At 40.0% G+C, this 23,110-nt stretch overlaps 2 protein-coding genes across 9 annotated transcripts in view; one reads left to right on the forward strand and one right to left on the reverse strand.

The window, feature by feature from the left end:
* Positions 1 to 3,822, reverse strand: part of Orc3 (origin recognition complex, subunit 3) — a 54,606-nt gene extending 50,784 nt beyond the window's left edge. For 4 of the 5 annotated variants that reach the window (XR_010066380.1, XM_063287590.1, XM_063287589.1 and 1 more), the window contains exons 1-2: positions 3,724 to 3,822; positions 557 to 611 (exon numbers count right to left, since the gene is read on the reverse strand). Coding sequence is in view for 4 of the 5 variants with exons in the window: in XM_063287590.1 (XP_063143660.1) it covers positions 557 to 611; positions 3,724 to 3,747 (79 nt within the window). In the remaining variant the exon portion in view is untranslated. 5 annotated transcript variants of the gene reach the window in all.
* The window catches only part of Rars2 (arginyl-tRNA synthetase 2, mitochondrial), a 52,908-nt gene continuing 32,558 nt past the window's right edge, over positions 2,761 to 23,110 (forward strand). Inside the window, exons 1-7 of one of the 4 annotated variants that reach the window (XM_039109436.2) lie at positions 2,761 to 3,885; positions 6,579 to 6,652; positions 10,070 to 10,172; positions 12,118 to 12,201; positions 15,248 to 15,345; positions 18,089 to 18,144; positions 21,187 to 21,270. In XM_039109436.2, coding sequence (XP_038965364.1) covers positions 3,850 to 3,885; positions 6,579 to 6,652; positions 10,070 to 10,172; positions 12,118 to 12,201; positions 15,248 to 15,345; positions 18,089 to 18,144; positions 21,187 to 21,270 — 535 coding nt within the window. In that variant the 5' untranslated portion in view covers positions 2,761 to 3,849. Of the gene's footprint in view, positions 3,886 to 6,578; positions 6,653 to 10,069; positions 10,173 to 12,117; positions 12,202 to 15,247; positions 15,346 to 18,088; positions 18,145 to 19,131; positions 19,184 to 21,186; positions 21,271 to 23,110 lie in introns of those variants that run through there. The other 3 variants (XM_006237986.5, NM_001106643.2, XM_039109435.2) reach the window with 3 other exon arrangements.

The following is a 23,110-nucleotide window of genomic DNA, read 5'->3' on the forward strand; positions in this document are numbered from 1 at the left end:
TAATAATTCTAAATAATGCTCAAATTATACTGCCGTACATATGACACGTGGATATTACAAACTGCAAATAAATCTTACGTTATAGCTGAAATCCAACATAAAGTTCTATGCAAATATGTGCCTCACATTTAAAGCAGTGGTTAGAGCATGGGGTCTAAAGTCACAGGGGATAGGTTCAAATCCCAGCTCTATGATTTTACAGCACTGTAAGACAGTGTTCTTTCTTCTGTCAGAAACCCTCATATATGTTAATGGAGATCAACTACTCTCCCCAAAGTTAGCTGAGATTAAACGAACTAAAACGCTCACAACAGTCCAGCACACAGTAAATGCTTTAATATACTTCCAAATATATTTGTTATAATTATATTGCTGGTGGTTTCAGATGCCACTGTATGGCATGTGTCTTCCATATATAATGAAGGAATAAATCCTTAATTTTCTTTAAACTATTCCTGGTACATTGAATCATCTCAAATTAAGGAAATTTACTTATAATTACTTAAGTTTTAGAAGATCTAGGGGAAGAAAACAAATTGGACTTATAATACTTTACCTATTGGCACAGAGATCTTTCTTTTTTTGAAGTCTGGTTTAAACACAAAACAGCCCTGTTTATAAAAGAAAGGAGGGAAGGGGGAGTAAAGTACAAGGTTAAATCAGGCAGAGCAGGCAAATCTAATTACCCAAATACTTTGCCAACAAAAGTCCTTCAAAGGCAGAATTGGGGTGGGAGACACAGCTTTCAGTTCCTAAGAAATCCTATCACTTTTCTTTGAAACACAGACAGGAAAAAGTCTTGAAATTTTTATCCATTTCTTTCTCCTCAATCCAATAAGTTCTCATACTTTTTAGGGCCTGTTCTAAGAGATAGGCCAAGTTTCATAAAACTTAGAAGGGATGTAACATTAATGGTGAATATTAAAATACATTAAGTTAAAAACACTCACTCCAAGGGGATTTTTTGCTTAATTAGCGCTAAGTATCTACAACCAGGATGTACGTAGATGATTTTGGTTCTTGTTTCATCTACCATCTTTTCTCAGTTAATAAACTCCTTCCATTTACCCATCACAGTTGGACTCAAGACTCGTCACTGAGCATCTGTGATCCACTTGAGATAATGGAGGCTAGCCTGGTTTATACAGTTCAAAAACCAAGTGGAAAACCTAGGCATGGTTTGGACATTTGCCATCTGAGTACTGGTGGAGACAGAAAATCCCTTACATGAGTTTGTAGCTAGCCTAACTCTGCAACCAAACCAAAGCAAATAAACCAAGCCCTCGTCTCCTGTAGGAGACCCTCCTGAACTCTCATCAGAAATGCTTCTCCTGAGGTCTCAGTACGCAAACATCTTTGCTTTGTCTCCCTGGTAAATTGAGAGCACATTTACAACACAGATACATTTTATTAATAACTGCCTTCTCAATGTTTATAACAGTACTAACAAATAAATATGTTAGGTGATCAGCACACAGAATGATAAATACTCATTAAGTAATTTTCTAGCTACATTAAGTTTCCTACTATTACCTGTGAACACTGAAACTTTGCTCCCACATTTCTAGTTGTGGTGTATTCTGCCAAAATGAAAGTTACATTTCATGGACGGTCTCTTAAGATTTCCATTTATATAGAAAATGAAAGATTAAGAGAAGTGAAATGTGACTAAAAAAAGTCATCCCAGACTACTGTTAAACAGCTTTGTAAAATATAAAGTAGCCATGTGGATTTCAAGTTCCAAATTAAGCTTAACTTATCGTCTTATAGTTGCAACTAGTAAAACTCTATGAATTACTCATACACATTTTTAAGGAGTGAATGGTATCCCAACAAGCTTATTACTGCATCCTTCTCCATACAGACCTGTTGTAGCCAGAGTTATAGAATGGGTAGTAATATAATAAATATTAGCACAAGGATATGAATATAAGCAACGGACATTAATGTAAACATATAAAGAGTAATATGGTTAACCGTGTTAGACCAGAAAGCCATCAGCCAAAAATATGACAAAAAAAAAAAAATACTTGATAGGTTTAAGGAGAAAAATAAAATAAAACGTTGGCACTTCTGTGAATTCTGGAAACTTAAAGGCTCTTAGTTCAGGCTCTTAAAAGACCTGGAACTCTGCAGCCAAAGAAAAAATAAATATAGGAATAGAGCCAATAAAAACACCAGTGCCGTTAAATCTGTTTTCCTAGCATCAGCCAGTCAAAAATCTTTAACTAGGAACTGGGTATGGTGGTGCACACCTTGATTCTAATGCTTGGCAGGCTCAGGCAGGCAGGTGAGTTCAAGATCAGGCTGGTCTACATATAGAGCTACAAACCAATAAAAGCACATAGGGAGAAAGAACATGCCTCCAAATAAATTAATTACACCAGTGTATGTTCTCTTTGAAACGTAGTCTTTGAGGGTGATCTTGTCATTGAGCATTTTAATCAAAATTAAATATTTGGTGCACCATTACCTCTCATCATTAAGAAACTTCTTACATGTCTTAACCCTCAGCCAGAGTGTCATACCATTTGTAAAGTGTCTCCATTTCGGCTGAACTGTGACAATTTCTTTTAAGTGGTAGTTGGGCTTCTAGAATTAAAGTGACCTGCTTCTATAGTCTTAACTATCTTGCTCCATCTACCCTCAGGAACGCCCAAACTAAAAAAAAAAAAAAAAATTGTTTTATCCATTTCCTAAACTATAGGAACTAAACACTCACTGTGGGCCTAATGGACTGTGGGCCAAAACTGCAGACCACATCAATGTCCTCCCGAGTATTCATCCAGTAAAAGCGCTGAAGGGGTTGGTTCACTCTGCCCTGTGGGCCAGAACTCTTCTCACTGGCTCTGCTGTGCAGCTCCCCCACCCCTTTCCTTTTTTTTTTTTTTTTAAGATTTTATTTACTTATTTTATGTATGTGAGTACACTGTCACTGTCTTCAGACACACTAGAAGAGGGAATCAGGTCCCATTACAGATGGTTGTGAGCCACCGTGTGGGAATTGAACTCAGGACCTCTGGAGGAGAGAGTCAGTGCTCTAACCGCTAAGCCATCTTTCTAGGATCTCTCTTCTTAAAAACTACATTTTGACTAGCACTCTCTTGCCATCGGGGTAGTCCATAATCCCCACAAAAACACTCATCTGAATTACACTTTTGTTCTGGGTTTTTCTAATGATTTCTCCACACACTACTTGGTATGCTATTTTAAATTCTACATTCTAAGGCAAAGAGCATCTTATTTGCTCTCCCAAACAATGCTTTCTATTCCCTCCAAGATCCTGATTTTTCAGATCTTAGCCGAACTATCACTTTCTCCAAGAGCTTCCCTAGTCTAGCAATCTTGATTAGTCCCTCTTCTCTTAGAACTTTTCCCTTGCTAATTCGCCAATTCAAGATCCGCTGCTTAATATTTCTGAGTACAGAAAGCTATTTTGTTTACGTCTGTATTTCGGTAACTTAACGCACAGTGTGTACTTATTGGGGGGGTGGGGGGAAGAGTGGGAAAAGCGGCGGCAGACAGAACGCAGTACTCTTGGGGCAGCCAGCGGGTCTCCTAGCGCCACGGCCTAGTTCCCCAGAACAAAGCTGGCCTCGAACCCGAACCTGGGCAAATCGCCTAAGTCCGGTTCTTCCCGGAGCCAGAGCTGATGCCCATCAAACCTCGCCGGACTTGCCAAACAGGCACCACGAATCCGCGGCGAGCGCCACCCCCACGTACCTTGGACACGGAGGAGGTGGCCATAGTCCGCGGCCCCGTGTGCCTGCGCACTATACACTTCCGCGCACCCTGGCGGAAGCAGAGGCGACTTCCGGCGCGGAGGCGGGGCTTGCGGGAAAAGGAGGCATGGCGTGTGGCTTTCGTAGGTCGATTGCCTGTCAGGTACTGTCTGGAGCGGCGAACCAGCCGGAGCCAGGGCCCGAGGGTGCAACCTAGGCCGGCTCTGCCTTCTCCCTGAGTTGCGGAGTAGGAAGACACTCGAGAGCACTGGGTTCTCCCTGTCTTCTCATTTCCCGTTCTTCATGCTTTAACCTGGGCGGACTGTCCATGGGCCATGATTAGACCCTGTAGAAATTAACGTTCCTTGTTCGTTTATACTCTTTATCTGATCTCATGAATAATCTGATCTCATGAATAATCTTTAAGTTTCTTATTCGAGGTATATATCTTATATACCTCGAATAAGAAACTTAAAAGCTTAGTAAACCTGTAGACCATGTTCTGAGAAAGAGCTCTAAATCCAGTCTTGGAAACCACTGAATAAAGTAGATGATTTAAAATTCATGCTAAGGGCTGCGAAGATGGCTCCGTGGGTGAAGTGCCTGCTATACAAGCACGAGTGCCTGAGTTCGAATTTCCAGAACCTATGTAGAAAAACCTGCATGGCTAAGGAAGTCTGAAACCACACTTCTGCGTGGTGGAAACAGAAACAGGTGGATCCAGCGTCTGGTTGGATGAGAGTCTGTTCCTATACGGTGGAGAAAGACACTTGACCTGCACCCTTCACATAGTCACAGCAGCCCATCCTGCCTGGAGTTTGCTGGTGCTAGGACAGACTCAGGCCCATCTCAGGGAGATGACCACAGGCTTTTCTGTACTGCTTGTTCAATTAAGGAAGTGGTCATGCTTTGAAGACCCTTTTCTATGTTTACCTGCCTTTCTATATGTAAACCACGACTCTCTGCTGACTTTTATCCCGAGAAGGCAAGCTCTGTCCTTAGACCTTGCAGGTTTTGCTGTTCTTGAGCTCTTGGCACGATCTGTACGCCATTGATTACCCGATGCATTCTTTGTTCTTGTGTTTATGTGACCATCTTGTGGTTTTACCATGGCAGGAAATGAACACCTGTCACAGCTACTGTCCACAGTGATCTACAGCTCTGGACTCAAAGAGAATAAAGGATGGCATATGCTGGAGCCAATATGACTGACTGGGCCAGCGACATGGGTTGATGTTTCCCCAATATCCATAGGTGCAGTGTGGAAGCAGTTTTGTGGAGGTTTCATGGGAACAGGACAAAGACAGTAATAAATCAAAGCATTTAAAAATTAGATTGATGAAACCATCAGAGAGGTTGGTTACAGTGAGATGGGGGTAACTTCTGTACACACCAGCTGCTGTCTGACAACCCACTGAGCCCTCTGCTTGGTAAAAAAACTGGGGGGTTTGTTTGTTTGTTTGTTGTTAATACACTCCCAGAAGGTTCTTATCTGTTTGTCAGGACTTACCTCTAGCTAGTAGTAGCAGGATATTAGGTGCAAAGGTAGGAGATGCCCAGATGAAATTAATTAGGCTCCAGGTTTGCTGCATCCAGAACTCTCCACAGTCACTGAAGTTTTAGTCAGTCAGCTACCACAGACACAGCTTCTTTTCAGGAATCCTCACTCTCGTCACCAAGATGTAGCTGCAGTTTTTCTTGGTTACTTATACTGGGATTCCTTGTCTGTGGGACAGTCTGGAGTGGTCTCCTTCCTAAAATAGGAACAGCCCTTCTTTATTTACAACTTAGTTCCTGTAACTGGGTAACATCGTCTTATGTATGTTCAAGGAAGCCAGCCAACTGGCCTGCTGAAACTGGCTCAGCCCTGCCCTCCTTTTTTATGTAAAAAAAAATATCATGCAATGTATTTTTATCATAACCCCACAACCCCGCCATTCTCCTCCTTGTCTGGTCCTCTCTGTAGCACCAGTACTGGAAACATGTCCCCATGTTCAGCTCTTACAGGAGCGCTAGGGTTCTGAACCCACATCCTCCTCCTGCTTTTATGGCAAACACCTTACCCATGTTCCAGCTCTGGTGGTACGGTCTCCTGTAACTTCTCTCCTCTCACTCTCAATGTATCGCCTTAGTCCCCAGGAGTCATCTCAAATAAATTTCTTGAACCAAAGTCCTGAGGCTGGGCTCCACAGCTCCGCATTTCAACTAGTTGTGGTTTTCTGTAATGATCTCTGGCTGCTCAACAGAGTTCTTTCTCGTTCCTGTGTCACATGTCCAAGGAATAACTAAAGCCTAAAATGTGTGCCTGTAACAGATAATTACTCAAAACATGGAAATGTCTCTACCACCAAATTTAACACAGTCGTGAAAGAAGCTTCCTGGAAATATAAATGTGTCCATTTCTGCTTATTATTTGTGTGCTAAGGACCAAAACTTGGGCCTCACACATACCAAACCCAGGGCAAGTGACTAGAATACTCCCTGGTGTAGACTAGCTACTGGATAAATATTCTTTTAATGAAAATCACCTTTGGATTCTCAGTGATTCAAATCTTCTTTTTTTAACATATGTGTTTAAATTGACAAATATAAAATCCATTGAAGGACAAGCAGTCCTGCTTGATACTTTACTATCAAAACATTATGTCATATTCAAGCACTGGCAGTCACAGATCCTTACTCGAGTATCAGATAAGTTAAATACCTTCTTTAATATGGGTTTTACTTACGATGATGATTTGGGCTCATTCTTACTGTGTTAATGATGTTCCTTTATTGCTAGTAAGCATTCCATTCACTCTGGAATAGGTACATCAACAATTTTATCCCGTTTTATTCTTTTTTTTTTTCTTTTAGCTTTCCAGAGTATTGGCTCTTCCACCAGAAAGCTTGATTAAGTCTATATCGGCTGTTCCAGTTTCAAAGAAAGAGTTAAGTATGCTTGCAGTGATCTCAAATTGTTGAGTTTATTGGCGATCCAATTTTACTCTTCAACTTACAGAGTAGTCCTGAAAGTTGTGATTCATTATAGTCAACTTATTATGATTAATGTCATAAAATTCTAGTTCTGTTTTAAGTATTCTGTTGTGAATGTGCTATCGTTTTGTTAATTATTCTCATCTTTATTTATGCTAGCAATAGTCACATCAGTCTTTAGGAAGGATATTCTAACCTGATTGGAATATTGGAGACTGTATCATATCTGATGCTTGAATACTATCATACCATACTTTCTGTACCACTTGGTGGTGTTGTTTTGATTGACTTTTCATTTGACGACTCCCAAATGATAGAGAATCAGAGCTATATAAAATCCATATTGCTTTCTTTTTTAAAAAACATTTATTTATTTATTTTATGTATATGTACACTGTAGCCATCTTCAGACATATCAGAATAGGGCATCAGATCCCATAACAGATGGTTATGAGCCAGGACCTCTGGAAGAGCAGTCTTATCCACTGATCCATCTCTCCAGCCCCACATATTCTTTTCTTAGGTAGAGGGAAAAAATATCTTCCTCTATTAGTCTCATCATCTTAACCATTAATTTATCATTTTGGCAAAATATTTTAGTGCTTAGATAAAATGTAGGCTACCCCTGGGTGTATTACCTTAGGCCACAGGGTCAAAATGTTCAAAGAAAAGAAATTGCATCTGCACTAAACATAAACAAAGTTATTGTTCATATCTCTGAAACAATACACTATTTATAAAGCATGTGCATTGTAACAGGAATTACTGCAAAATAGACATGATTTACAATATGGTTGTGCATGGAGGATGAATAGACACAGAATGCCACCATGTGCAAGAAAGAGTCCCAAGCTTCTGCAGACTGGATGGATCTCCAGATGTCCTGCAGAAGTCCTCTATCAGCTAATGATAGGAAGTGTGCCCCACAGCAGACTCTTAGCTCTAAGGTTTCTAACGATGGAATATAAAATTCTCAGTATCAGTGCATCCTTTGTTCCCTGAATTTTATTTGGACTTTCAGGTGAGAGGAAGGAGTGAGTACTCCTCTTTTGATGATAAAGAAAAGAAATAAATAGAAAGAAGAAGCACAGACTAGAGACCACTGATAATCTCACTATTTTCAGTTTTGAAAGTAGTGAAAATGGGGTTGGGTGTGGTGGAGGATGCCTTCAGTCTCAGCACTTAGAAGTCAGAGGCAGACTAACCTCTGAGTTCAAGACCAGCCTGGCCTATGTAGTGAATTCCAGGACAGCCAGGGCTGTGTAGAGGCGTGTCTAAAAAAGAAAAAAGAAAGAAATCTGTATATCAATCACTGAGCACCACCACTGTGTGCATAGGGCCAATATACAACATTGGATTATGTTCATAGCCACTAGATTTCAAAGCATAGCTATTACATCTTTTAAAAGGCTTGTTTTCCCCCCTAACTTACTGTTTTAAAACAAAAGTATATCTGTCAATCTAGTTAGAAAATTCAAAACACTTTCCCCTTGATGTTGAAGTGATCCACACAAGATAGTTATTGACAACCATGGTGATTAACCCAATTGAAAGTTTTAAGTCGTTTTTATTGGTGGCCAAACCAAGAATGGCTTGTGACTCTGAAAAGATTCTTGGTGCTTAAGCTCAAGGGTGCATCAGTTTTAAAACCAAACCAGTGTGTGCTTTACCAGCCACATCTGATTTCTTTGCAGGAGTCAGCAGTGTCTTCCAGGCACTACATCATATGCTTAGGCCACAGCCAGTGTCAAGGACAGTCCCAGAAGCAGGAGCAAGATGAATGTGGCTGTTCGGGGTGGAAGGCTGAGAAGTGACCAGGCAGGCACACAATAACATTGGGACAGGACGGCTTTACCTTACTCATTTCAATTGAAAATAAAATAACACATGTGTATTTTTATTCTTTGTTGTTGTTGTTGTTGTTGTTTGAAGCAGGGTTTCTCTGTAGCCTTCACTGCCCTAGAACTCAGTCTCAAACACAGAGTCCATCTGCCCCTGCCTTCATAGCACCCGGATTAAAGGCAAGCACCACCACTCCCGGCTCTGTTAATAATTTTTAAAGAAACTTTTTTAGCAGCTTAGGATTCTTTGAGTCTTCCTGGATGTTTGAGAGCCATGCTTGTAAGACTGAAACCCTATTAAATCTTTTCTAAAGGACCCTAGCTTTATATCAAGAAAGTGTAATTCAGTCCTTGATGTACTCAAACCCCTATCATCGCAATAACAGTAGCACTCATTACTTTACTTTTTCTTTATTTCCTCTAACTTTTAAAAACCTCTGTTTGTTGCTTCTGTACACTTTATGCTTTATTCCTCTTTTGCTAAGCAAATTTCTTTAGTTGCCCATAGATTGGTTCAAATACTTGACTAAACATCAAAGCCTTAGATGAATTTCCACAATTAATTGTTTTCAGAAAATGGAGTGAATCATCACACACACAGCACACACCCAGTCTTTACTAGTTCTTCTTAATACCAGAAGATGTCAGTATATTATGTAGTTGTGAGGTTATTAATTAAATAACCTGAATTGTCACGCCCACAGAAAACTGTAGAGATAAGATGAGCCATTCTCAGGTAACTGTCCAAACTGTGAAGTCTTTTTCCCAAATTTAAGTCTTCTTTTCCTTGTATGGTAAGGTTAACTGGATTTTTTGTTTTGTTTTTATCAATGAGACTGTTTGAATGACTAGATACATCTCTTCGACTGTTTCCCTCCCTCCTTGCAGACAGATTCTCTCATCATACAAATGATTGGTCCTTTGGTTGGTTCCACTGTAGTTTTTAATAGTTTAACCATGATTTAATGAAAAGTACAGATAGATGTGTCTGTAACTCTAGGGAACAACTGAGTGTTAGGAATGACATTTTTTTCCCCTCATGTTGAAACGTAAAACAATTTAAAAACATTTTTTGTAACTGGGCTGTGGTAGCACGCACCTTTAATCCCGGCACTCTGGAGGCAGAGGCTGGCAAATCTCTGGTTTGTATGTGTTCCAGGACAGCCAAAGCTATGCAGAGAAACGCTGACTTAAAAAGCCAGACAAACAAACAGAAAGACACAAACAAAACCCCATTTTGCTCTTGTTATTAGAGCAGGAGAAGCAGCTTCATAGCAGATGTTGAAACACTTGCCTTTCCGAGTCTGCTTACTAGGTGCCTCCAACTTGCCAGGTATCTTTGTCTGTTTCAAAGATATACATCTACGCTTAGGTGATACACAAGAATTTTATGAAATAACCAAAAACTTAAAAGCTATAAGTAAATAGAAAGTTTTGTATTTCTTGGCTTTTAATTTCAAAGATATTTATAAAGAATACACAGGTAATATTTCTATAACATCCCTTTCCCATTTCAATGTTTATCTTTAGAGAAGTGGCAGATTTTCAGCTTTCTGTGGATTCCTTGCTAGAAAACAACAGTCACAAGTCACAGCTAGACACTCAAGATCAAGCCCAGAGACTGGCAGAGAAGGTATTGTATCTCCAAATTCTAATAAAGCTTAGCACTTAAAGAAGGGCAGAGCTCTACAGCAACCCAGCTATAATGAAACAAATACAGTTTCTTATTTAAGACATCTTGAAAAATGTTTGTTCATTTTAACTGTATGCTATGAGGCTTAATGGCTTTCAGAGTAGCTGTAAAGAATTTCTTTTCTTGTAGTGTACTTTCTGTTGCTGTGGTAAGTATAACCAAAAATGACTTAGAGAGTAAAGGGTTTCTTTGCCTAGGTAACAGTCCATCACTGAGGGAAGTCAAGACAGGAGCTTAAGCAGTAACTGAAGCAGATCCCCTGAAGGATTGCTTGTTCTCAGACTCTCGGGCTCCTGCTTAGCTTGCCTCTTTATACAGCTCAGACCCATTTGCCTAGGGATGGTACCACCTACAGTGGGCTGGGCCCTCCCACATCAGTCATCAGTCAAGGAAGTTTCTCACATACATGGTCATGGGACGGTCGTGGGACAGTGAGGTTTCTTTCCTAGGTAACTAGGTATATATCAGGTAGACAATAAAAAATAATTAGCACACTTCATGTACTAACATTGTTTAGTTGGTGTTTTGTTTTTTATTAGCCACAGGACTGAAATGTTAATTACATTTTATAAATTGAAACTGTATACATTTTTGTGTTTTTTATTTGTTTGCTTGGTTGGTTTATTTTAGTTTGGTTTTCGTTTTCCAAGACAAGGTTTTTCTGTGTAGCCCTGACTGTAGACCAGGCTGGCCTTGAGCTCAGAGATCCACCTGCCTCTGCCTCCCAACTGCTGGAATTAAAGCCATTGGTGACCATCACCCTGCAAAAGTGTATAGGCTTTTAAAGACAGACTTACTTACTCCCCTGCAGCTGGGGTTACAGACAGTTCGAGTGCTAGCAATCGAGCCCAGGTCCTCTGGAAGACCAGCCAGTGAATGCTCTTAAGATCTGAGCCAACCCCCAGACCCCCGGGTAAAGGTTTGAATCTAGGAAAATAAGCTTGATATATTAGAACAGTGGGGTGCAATTTTTTAAAATAAGTTTTTGAGAACTATGAGGAGAAATAGTGTATATGGAAGGCTCACAGAGAAGTTAGATGATTTAGTAAACTTTGTGTGTTGCTAAGTTTCTTCTCATAAGTGGAGTAGATTGAGGGAATGACCACATCTAAATTGTTTGCTGGCATAAAGCGTGTTGGAAAAGGTTTTTGTTTGTTTTTAATTTTTTATTTATAAGGTTATATGTTGCTCAAACAACTCTAAAAATTGAAACAGTGAAAGTCACTATTGGGAAAATAGGTGTATTCGAAAATGACTGCTCGGGAAGCTTTGGTAACAGAATAATTGTGATTTCATTATAAGATCACCTGTTTTTGTGATTTTTTTAAATTTTGTCTTGTTTTTTTAAGTCAGGATGTATACCAGAAGTAAAATTAATCTAATTACAACCCTAACCACTCCGTGTCTTTTAAGTTCTCAGAAGTAAAGACCAGTTGCTCTTAGTGACAGCAGGTATCTCTAATTGCATAGACTATCACAGGGGTTGAATGAACACGTGCAGGGAGAACAGACTTTAAAGCTTCATTGTGTGTGTTGGTGCCAGTGCTTTAGCAGTAAGTCCTGACACTGTGTCCTATTTGTGGTTGTCATGATAGGTGAAAATGATATAATGTGTTTACTGTATGATAGATGGGAAAATTTGAGGTGAAGGAACAGGAAAAGGGAGGGAGAACAGCATTTTAGTGAGGGAAAAAAAGAAAAGAGAATGTGTTTGTGTAAGTAGAACGGTGGGACAGAAAACACTGGCTAAGCCCCTGGCCCAGCTGCAGTGCCTGCGAACTGAGTCACCTGCTGTCCTGTGAGCCAGTTTCATGCCGTTAGAGCTCTGTGTCTCATTAGGTCGGCTCTAGGATGTAACCGGTTTTACGTGACTCTTATTTTTCAGCTTAAGTGTGATACAGTGGTGACAGCCATCAGTGCTGGTCCAAGGACTCTAAATTTCAAAATAAACAGAGCATTATTAACAAAGGTAAGAATGGTATATAGTCTAGTCTTTGTGCTTTCCCCCACGTTAGCCACACTGATCTTCCAGCTCTGGAACGTGTTACTCCTCCTCTAACCCGTGCACGTCCGATTGACTCCTTAGTCTGGACTGCAGCCTTAAGTTAATACACTTCAAGTTGTATATTACTTTCTTGGTGCGTTTGTTTGTTTGTTTGTTTGTTTGTTTGTTTGTTGTTGCCTTTGCTCCTCCGTCTTCTGAACAGAGTTAGTGTTTTGTTTTTTTCAGATCATTGGGATTTTATTTTTTCAGTCATCTTTCATTCTGAAGTAAAATCCACCCAGCAGATAAGGACATTTATTTTGAGTTTGTTAAAGCAGAACCTACAACCTGTTAGTGTACTTATCTCCCGAGTCTACTCCACTTCCTACAGGGTCTCAACATATACCCAGAGCCAGCTGCAAGCAAACACAGAGTCCTTTGAAATCATTCCACGGCAATTCACCGAGTTTATCATTCATCACTTTTAAATGATTTATGATTTATGGAAGTGGAAATGAATCTTGCCAACTATGCCTTCCACATTTTTAGCTCCTGACAGCAATATTGTCCTTCTTTTGTTTTTCCTTATGTAGGAGGGGGGAGGGGTAGAATTTTACCTTTAAATCTACTTTAGCTGAAAGAGAAAATGTGTGTGTGTGTTTCCAGGAAAAATACATGTTTATGTAATAATCTAAAATTTCAGTGGCCATGAACTTTATACTTTCCTCCAATTAAGAAACTGTAGAAGTTTACCTCACTCAGAGAAGTCCCATTGTATTGGTTACCACAAATATTCCTGTGGCTAGATGAGGTGGGACATCTATAATGGTGGGAAGGACTCTTACTTAGACAGCACACTTAGCACTTGCCAACAACTTCAAGTCATCTGCAGGAGAATCTGTAACATCTACTGATGTTTAATTTAGTTAAGGGGGAGAAAAGAAAAAGGTGATTTAAATCAAGTTCTATTTGCACTTTTTTTTTTTTTGTAAATCTAACTGTGCATGCTCTACCAAGAGGAGGAACTGTTTTGTGACATTACTAAGTAAGTTTTGTCTATAGGTAGTGAATACATCCAAGCTACATCTCTTTTATGAACTCATAGAGATAATGACTTTAATACTAAAGAATTGACCAGGCAAGTTGGTGGTGGCAAATTACATAAAGTCCTGCTGACAGGGAAAGAGAACATCAACCAATAGAATTAGAAAACACGCACGTCATCCATAGGAAGGACAGTGATAGACAGAGTAACAGCCCGTCGGAGTGTCCATGAGTTCCTTCAGCTCCAAAACGGAAATGTCAAAGACTTCATTTCTGACTAAAACCTTTCATGTGTGAGTATTTACATGAGTACAGCTTATATTCAAACATGCACATCGGTAAATATATTAGATTCTAGTGCTTTTATCTATTAGAACATGGTGGAACAACCTAGACATTTTGAAGTTAAAAATGTCTATTTGTATTTGAGAGCTTCTATAAAAGAGAAAGTTAGTTTTCTTCAAAGGTGTGGTCCCTGGTAGGTTGAACATGCGCCACTGGATGCCCACACACCAGAGAGTGCACAGGCAGCATTAATTAGACTCAGTGGGTTAAAAAACAAAACAGAGTCAGGCCTTACTATGTAGCCCAGCCTAGCCAATACCTCAGGTTCATCCTGTCTTGGCCTCCTTCTGAGTTGCTGGGGTTACAAACATGTGCCATATGCCTTACCTCATTTCTATGCTAGACTAATTCGTAATAATAAAGTTCTTGCCATACACTACATTTTTAAGGCTCCAGATGAAATTGGCAATGCAAATCCAACAAGAGTAAACAGTAATTTCAAATCAAACAATTGGGGGCCTGGAGAGATGGCACTGCGGTTAAGAGGATCCAGATTCAATTCCTAGCACCATCTAAGGCACTAGCTCCCAGGAACCCTGCCTACTCTTTTGGCCTCTGCAGGCAACAGGCACCATGTGGTCCTCTAGTAGACACGTAAACACTCATACAAATAAGAAAAATTAAAATTACCCATAACTAAGAGAATCTTATAAAAACAAATAAAACCCTGCATAAAACCATGTCTCGTAATTTGCACAAAGGCAATGCATGACTCTGAACTATGCTATAGTTCTGTTACTAAATAAAAGTTAACTTAGAATAATAGAAGTTTCCATCAGGTTTTATCTTCCATTTGTAGAGCCAAGAGGCATTTAATTACATATTTGTTCTCTAGCTCTCCCTGGTGTCTGGAGTTACACTCAAGCAGTAATAGCAGGCATGCAGTAACTAATTAACACATTCACTTGACTGGGAGAAGTTTTGCTATTTGAGCTCTTATCTCCTGTATCCCAGGCTGGCCTTGAACTAGAGGTGAGGCTAATGATGACCTGAGTTTCTGATCTTCCACACCCCGGGGGGCTAGGTTTATAGGAATGCACCGCCACACCTGGTCTATGCAATGCTGGAGCTAGGACACAAAGATCTGTACATTCGAGGAATCTTCTCTTATCAACTGAGCTATTATAACCTTAGGAAAATTAACCTCTGCTCTTCTCTCCTCGTTTATGAGCATAGTGCTCACCTCTGAACTGTTGTGAGGATCAAATGAGTTAATAATATAAAACCCTCCTTTGTCTCTGTAACACACTCTTCACTCAGTAACTGTTTTGATCTTGTTTTTGGCTCTGGTATTACTCTTTCTGTGGAACTTTTGGCAGTTAGTCTAACCTCACAAGTTTCAGGTTTCTGATCTTTAAGTGCCATCAATGGCTACTGTACTGTTGAGTAGAGTGAATTTACAGTCCCAAAGTAGTCCATTACACTTATTACCTCACATTATAAGTGCCCTATGAGGAATTAGCAACAAGCGATGTTGATAACCAGAGCTGCTGCTGCTGCTGACAGTCCTCTACAATTCTAAGCTCCATAATTAGAAAGAACAAGTCAGCAACATTTAGTTTTCAGTAATGCAGTAGTTAGGAATATTTACTTATTTATGTACTTTTTTATTATCACTAAACCCACTCTTTTTTTTTTCCAGGCAGTGTTGCAACAAGTAACTGAAGATGGTTCAAAATACGGGTTAAAAAGTGAGCTTTTCTCAGATCTTCCCCAGAAGAGGATTGTGGTTGAATTCAGGTAAGACTATTGATCTTATACACTGACTAACCCAGTGATAGGATAGAGATTATACCTTGGTGATTGAGTTTTCACTGAAATATGAATGGACATTGAAAATGGGTGATATTATCTTGTTAGGATCACGGTGGATCAATCACTAAACCATGAATAAAAATGACAGAATCCAGGATGGTTTTGCCTTTCCTTTTTTGGGACAGGATCTCCTGTGTTCCAGGCTGCCTCGAACTGGAGGAGGAGCCAGTGATGACCTTGACCTGCTGAGCTTGTACCTCCTGAGGGATAGGCTTATAGGCACATTTACACAGAGCTGGGCTTGGAGCACAGAAACGCTTTCATGCATGAGAAGTGCTCTTACCAACTGAGCTACATCTCCAACTCTCATCACGGTGTTTTTCCAAATTAAATACTCAATGCTTTAATGATTACATTTGTTATTTCGTGTGTGCATGTTACAGCACATGTGTTAGGGAAGTACTTCGTGGAGTCTGTTCTCTCCCTTGGCTTTCATTTAGGTGCTGAGAGTTGAACCCAGCTCCCAGGCTCGCTTGGCAAACCACTTCACTATCTGCAGCCCAAGTACTGTGGTTCGTTTGCTTGGTTGTTTGTTTTTTTTTTAGAACTGATTTTTCACTTCAGTTAATTTGTAAGGCAGGACAATATAGTTCACTACTATATTAAGATTTTTTTTTTTTTTTGGTTCTTTTTTTCGGAGCTGGGGACCAAACCCAGGGCCTTGGGCTTCCTAGGTAAGCGCTCTACCACTGAGCTAAATCCCCAGCCCAAGAATTTTAACATAACTGACCAACTACGAACAAAGCTTCTCAATTGTAATTAGATTGTTCTTATTAACAGAAAAATAACTTCGAGGATTTTTTTGTTTTAATCTTTGATTTTTATTGTCTATGTGAGGGTGTGTGTGTGGGGGGGTGTGGGTTCATGAATGTGTTGTGCATGTGGAGGTCAGAGGACACCCATAGGTGTACGCTTAGCCTACCTTGTCTGAGAACAGGGTTTCTTATTAGCCTGTGTGTTTGCCAGATTAGTCGGCCTGCAGGCCTTCAGGGATCCTCTTTTATTTACCTCCTGTCTGCCATAGGAGCACTGGAATTACACATGATACCCAGTAATTAAGATCTTCACAGGGTAGCTGCATAGTGAAGAAAATTACCAGAAGTATTTTTCTTTCAGAAGATGAAGAATCCTACTGAACTACCTTCCCACTTAGAAAGATAAGACTCCCTAGAGTGCCTTTCCATCTTCTGCATGTATTTCTGTGTCAGTATGGGTGCACATGCATGTACACATGTACAGTGAAGACCAGATGTCAACCTTGGGTGTCTCCTTATGTGGTGGTTTTCCTCGGGTGCCATCTACCTTGATTTTGAGACAGGTTCCCTCACTTGGCCTAGAACTCACCAACTAGGCCCCCCTGGCTGTGAAGTAGCTGCCAGGAATACACTTTCCTCTTCATCTTCAGCACTGGTATTACAGCAGCAGACCAGCAAGCTTGGCCTGGTACATGGAGATCAGATTCACAGCAGAACAGCTTTTTGAAAAATGTTATGGGAAGTGTCTTGTGTTTACTACCTCAATTTTGATCCTTAGGTAATTTTTAAAAACTTAGTTATGATTATAAACTGGACAGTCAGAGGAAGGGTTTTCCAAATCGCACATGTACTCTGCACCTAGGCTCTAAGGGCTGAGCGGAAACTTAAAACTGTAACTGAGGCTGACTGCTGATCTATTGCTCGGCCTACAGGGCAGGTGCGCATCTGTTCAGTCTGTGCAATGGAATTGTAGCATTTAATACTGAGGTTGAAGATTGGTTTGTGTGACAAAGGGAAAGAGGACTTCAAACCACCCCCTCAGACTGGAGGACAAGGACACTGAGTCATCAGCAGAGTGCGTGTGCTGTGTGGTGCAGCGCTCACTCACGTGTGTGAGAACCAAGGCTGCAGGGAAGTTTGCAGCGCAGCACAGGCAATCATTGCTGGAAACACCACAGGTCCATGTGTTTGAGCCCGAACAGGCCTTCTTAAACTTCTACTCCAACCTCTTTTTGCCCAAGAAATTTAATTATTTTAACTTACGTTTATTTGTTTGTATGTGTGTGAGAGAGCATTTGTTTGCTGCGGCACATGCATGGAAGTCACAGGACAAATGTGGGAGTCACTTCTCTCCTTTGAACATGTGAGAGCGCAGGTGTTCAGGCTTGTCAGCAGGCAAGCCTGAGACTTACCGGGCTACCTTACTGGCCCTGCCTAAGAATTCTTATAAAACCTTGGGTATATAGGTAAATAAAATATAAAACAGGAATATAAATTAAACATTTAGTGATGATGTATCATAATTTATTTTAAAACAATAATTTACATAAAAACTTATACCATTTGCTAATTTGCATGCAAATAAGATATTTTTTATAATTTTATATAAAGAATTAACCTTAGTTTAATGTTTGATACTATAGAACATAGAGTTTCTCTCCAGCATTTTTATCTTATTAATCTTAAAGTAATTTGTTTCCTAAGTGTGTCTTTTCTGAATATCAAACTACATTATGGATCACAGGATCAATAATTGTCTGTAATAAGGTGATTCTTTTCAAATTCTAAGTCATCCTCAGTGTTACTGAATTGTCAAAGCCCTGCTCCCTAATTATGCCAGCCTATGGACACATTATCTAGTTCATTCTCAAAATTTTTGTTATTGAAATAAAATATTCTTGCAATTTTTGCAGCTCACCTAATATTGCCAAAAAATTTCATGTTGGTCATTTGCGCTCCACCATCATAGGTAAGTGATGCCTTCAACAGAACATACTAAACAAGCCTTTGGTGACATCAATAAGAATGCAATGAAATGGCTGAGAGTTTAAATGAAAAGGAAGGAAAAGGTGAATTTATATAAACATAATGCTAAGTAAATGTTGCTCTAAATTGGAAAATGGGTTTACATGTTAAAAACCAAAATTTATTTCAACAGAAAAAGATTTAGAAATCAGTTTTCAATGGTATGTTTTGTGATTTTTAACTGTTATGCATATGGAATACCAAAAGAGACAAAAAAAATTAAAAAATGGTCCCAAATTATTTCTGTGGGATTGGCAAAGATATGTCAAATTTTTTTGTTGTTTCTTTTAAATAAATTCACTCTCAGCACTTAACTGTAATTTTCAAGACTGAAAATTTCTGAAAGAAATTTTAGGAATATTAGAATGAATAATACTAAAACCATTGCTTGTTATAAAGCTTCAGTGTATAATATGTGGTTGTTGTTGTGTGTGTGTGTGTGTGAACTTCCCACAGAATCCAGAGGTGGCTGTTGAGTAGCCTGGAGTTTGAGTTACAGGTGGTTATGAGCCACCTAACGTCTGTGGGGAATGGAATTCTAGTGCTCTCAAGAGCTCCACGCATAGCGAACATAACCACTGATCCATCTTTTCAGGTTCTGCCCTCCAACTACTTAAATTACTTTGCAGTACTGTAATTCAAAACTGAGCTTAGAATTATGCAATATTAGAATTGATATTATTAAGTATATAGCCATAAGAGAATAAATTGCAAGAAGAGGAAGAGACAAAGTGGGAGGTGAGAGAGAAAGCATAAAACCACAGCAGGGTCAAGCCAGATGCTCAAAATATTCAGCAGAAACTCACCTGGTAAACTCTCCTAAGATAGCCAGCTGACAGAGCTCCCAACCATGTCTCCTCAGCTGAGACGTCCAAGTGTGAGAACAGACAGCAACAGCCAGTGGCAACGTCAAGTCACTCACAACCTCCAGCTGAGCCAACCTGGGATGTGGAGGTGGTTGGCTCGAGTTTCCCATTGAGCCTGTGAGTTTCTTGTCTCTTTCTTTCCCATGAGTGCTTTTACGTCATAGGACAAACTTCTGTTGAAGATGATTTACCTTCCAGCTCTTTGCAGGGATGGCATTTATACCCATGGACTGCTACTCTTCCCTCCCTGTCAGGAGTTAGGGAGCCAGCCCATTCTCAAAGAGCCTACTGCTTGGGTCTGCAGTGGGGACAGAGACAGATTCTCAGGGAGTTTGAACATCACAGGGCAGTTACAACTATGATATACATTTTCCCCACTAATGTCACAGTAGCTCTGTCTGGTAAGTACAGTTAGCTAAGATTGGTGAAGGAGAGATTCATACATAAGAAGTCGCTTTCCCAAGATCACTTGGATAAAGTATTTGTGGCTGGGACCTATGTGTTCAATTAGGAGTCGTATACATATATTTAGGTATATTTGTGAGATAACAGTTTGCTAAGGAAGTGTTGGTAGCAGCTCAAGAAGAGACTCTTCCTGCTGGGACTATATAAATTTGGAAGCTGTAGAACTAGAGATGCTTGCAAAGACGGAAGGTGCTGTAATTCAAATTAGGCGTTTTATAGTTTTGCTCTTGCTGATTTGTGACAGGGTCTCATTTGTAGCCCAGATTGGCCTAGATCTATTATGTAGTCCAGGCAAAGCATGAACTTTAGCAATCCTCTTCCCTCAAACTCCCAAGTGCTGGGGTTATGAGTGTTTGCCAACAAGCCAGTATATTTAAATCAGGAAATAATGTATTATAGAATCTAGAATGACGTGCAGAGTTATTGGGAGGACTAAAGAGATTTTTAATTGCCCTGGCATGAGTGACACCAAGGAGTGTCCCACAGACTTTGGTGAACAAGGGAGAACCTACCTCTTCTGCCATTGCTTCCATGCTCTAGTGTCACTGCCATGAGTGTCACTGTGTATATCATGTCTTCTGCAGTCCATTACAGATAGCAGAGGTCACACCAAAGCCTGTCTTTCAGTTGTTTTAGAGGTCATGACATGGTGCTAGAACCTGTATTAGCAAGTGCCACTGAAGAGAGGGGAGAAAAGCAAAACAAATGCCCCAGAGTTCCATAACTGCTTGTCGGGAGACGGGGGAGAAGCAACTCCTTTGCCAAATCACATGCAAAGTGTGCCTTACTGTCCAATCTTAGAGGATTTCTGCAACCTAATTATAAGACACTCTGGTAACTGGGAAAGAAGATCCTTTGGGTTTCCAGTTTTTGCAGTATTTGAAGGCAGGTAGACGGTTGAGTAGAACAGATACTGGACATCAAACTTGCATTGGGAGAATGTGCAAGTAAAGGCTATGGAGCAGTGTGCGCTCTTAGGGAATAGGCTTGTGCAGGATGTTCTTCAGTACTTGAAAAGATTATGTGAGCTACTTAGAAAAACAGAGCAGGGTGCAGCCTACTTCTTTAGGACACAGACAAATTAGGATGGAGTCAACACATCCTATGGACACACACACACACACACACACACACACACACACACACGTGTACATGAATGGGAAGCATCAGATACCTTGGAGTTAGAGCTGCACATAGCTGTGAGTTTGCAGATATGGGAGCTTGGAACCAAACTTGGGTCTTCTGGAAGAGCAGCAAATAATCTTAGCATCTAGGCTATTTCTCTAGCCCCTAAATGGCAAATTCCTTCACTACTAAGATTCTGTTCTCTTTTGTCCTGGGAATTAGTAAGAATAGTAATTACGCTAACATGTTTCTAAGTGGCAACAGTGATATGGAAGGACATTCTCTTCTCAGGAAACTATGGGGACCTTTGGAATAACATCTCTCTAGTTCCTAACTTCATATCCAGGTATAATTAACATATTACGAATGCTTTAATAGAAAAGACTGAGTTTTATTAAATATACAAATTTTATTTAAAAATAAAATTAAAAGGGTTTTTCTATATTATAACTTGATAATAGAGAAGTACAAAGTTTTAAAGCCAAAAATGGATAAAAATAAATATAAGATTATATTTTATTTATGACTAGGAAATTTCATAGCGAATCTAAAAGAAGCTTTAGGACACCAAGTGACAAGAATAAATTACATTGGCGATTGGGGCATGCAGTTTGGTAAGTATGTTTGACATGCTTTTCTTTTTTTTTTTTTTTTTTTTTGGTTCTTTTTTTTCGGAGCTGGGGACCGAACCCAGGGCCCTGCGCTTCCTAGGTAAGCGCTCTACCACTGAGCTAAATCCCCAGCCCCATGCTTTTCATTTAATTATGTGGCTTAACTGTTTCAGGTATGATGTCACTTGGTCATCTGTATGGGATGTAGACAATCCCTATTGGATTAAACAATGTAATGTATCTGTGATGCCAGGAATTGAACCTAGTACATGTACACCCACTGAGAATATTTACATATTCTATATAAATCTCACCATATAGCAACTGGCATCCTTAGAGCAGTACCTAATAAATCAGTATACTTAACATATACATTAAGCCTTTATTGAAGAGGAGCTTACCTTTATTGGTTAAACGTAGAAATGAACACACAGGGATGAAATAAGTCTCTAACTATGTCCTCCAGCCTTGGCCACAGCCTGCCCTTTTTAAATCTCATGAATTCCGATACCTGCCCACCTCCCCACCCCCAGACCACCTCTGAAAGTCAGGACTCTGTTAGTGAGTAATCCAGAGGTGAACAACGTGTGATGCTTTAGCTTTCTCTTGAACTCTCCTTTGGAGGTCATAGGAAACAAGGGAAAGGGTTGCACGCCATAATCATGTCTAAGGTCACTCACAGTTTATTCAGAAGCACTGTGGCTCATAGAACCCAGTCGGGTAGGAATAAGGAGGGCAAGGCAGATGGAGTTGTTAACACTGTGAGGGACCACTTGCACACGGAACACAATCTTGTACTGTTTTAAGATCGAGCTATACTGCTATATTCTATGACAGAGAGATGTGGCCTTCATTATAGAGCACCACATTCCTAGACGGCAGCTCTGCTCTGTAAAAATGGTTTTTTTTTTTCCTCCTGTCCTCAAGCTCCAAGAATAAAGACTCTGAGACACCAATTATATTTGCAAATACCTTGGCTATAAACTTTGGCTCTTCTCCAACTACTCATATATTAATCATCACGTTCTTCTATTCTAATTCTGCCACGTGACTGGTTACCTCAGCGGCCATGCTTCTGTCCTCCCCCATGTTCCTGGTGAATCCCTATGCTTCTCTCTATGCACAGATGTCCCACCTCCTATTTTCTGTCTCAGCTCATTGGCTGTAAGCTTTTTGTTGGCAGGTGATGCTTATGAGAGATTCTCTCTACACTCTCCAGCTAGGATTTTTGTTTAGTGCTCTGTGTGCTCTTTTCCCCACAAGATGCTAATTTCTTCAGGGTATAGGCTATGCCTTAACTGTTTTTGTATCCACTCACTGATGAGTGACTCTCCTTACAGTACTAATAGCAAAGCAAGGTGATATTGTAAGCCTTCTCCAGATGCGTATAGTTTCCAAAGAAGCTTTTTTATGAGATTTTTTTCTTAAGAAATTATGCTTCTCTTATGAGTAGTATTATTTCGGTTATTAAAAGTGTTTCCAGACTGTAGAAAGAGAGCTTAAACCTGTTGATAGTCTGCTCACTATTAGAAGACACAGAGAACACACCCTCTGTCTCAAAAATCCCTGTCAGTTCACAGCAGCTGATAGCCAAAGGTTGAAACTCTGGGTACAACAATCAAGACTCCTAGATAGTGTCCACTGTGTATTCCTTTGGCTGGCCTAATAAGTCACAGCAGGAACAGTGTATGACAAGTACTCATCAGACTCTGGCTGCAAGGTTCTCAGTAGTATTTTCCTAGAAAGGATTCTGTAGTTAATGATCTGCCAGCATCTCACTACAGCCATTATTGTAGAAGAATTAACATTCTTCCAGCTCTCCCATTTGAGAGTTGACACGTGA

This window comes from Rattus norvegicus, chromosome 5, assembly GCF_036323735.1.
Source record: "Rattus norvegicus strain BN/NHsdMcwi chromosome 5, GRCr8, whole genome shotgun sequence".
Taxonomy (NCBI): Eukaryota; Metazoa; Chordata; class Mammalia; order Rodentia; family Muridae; genus Rattus; species Rattus norvegicus.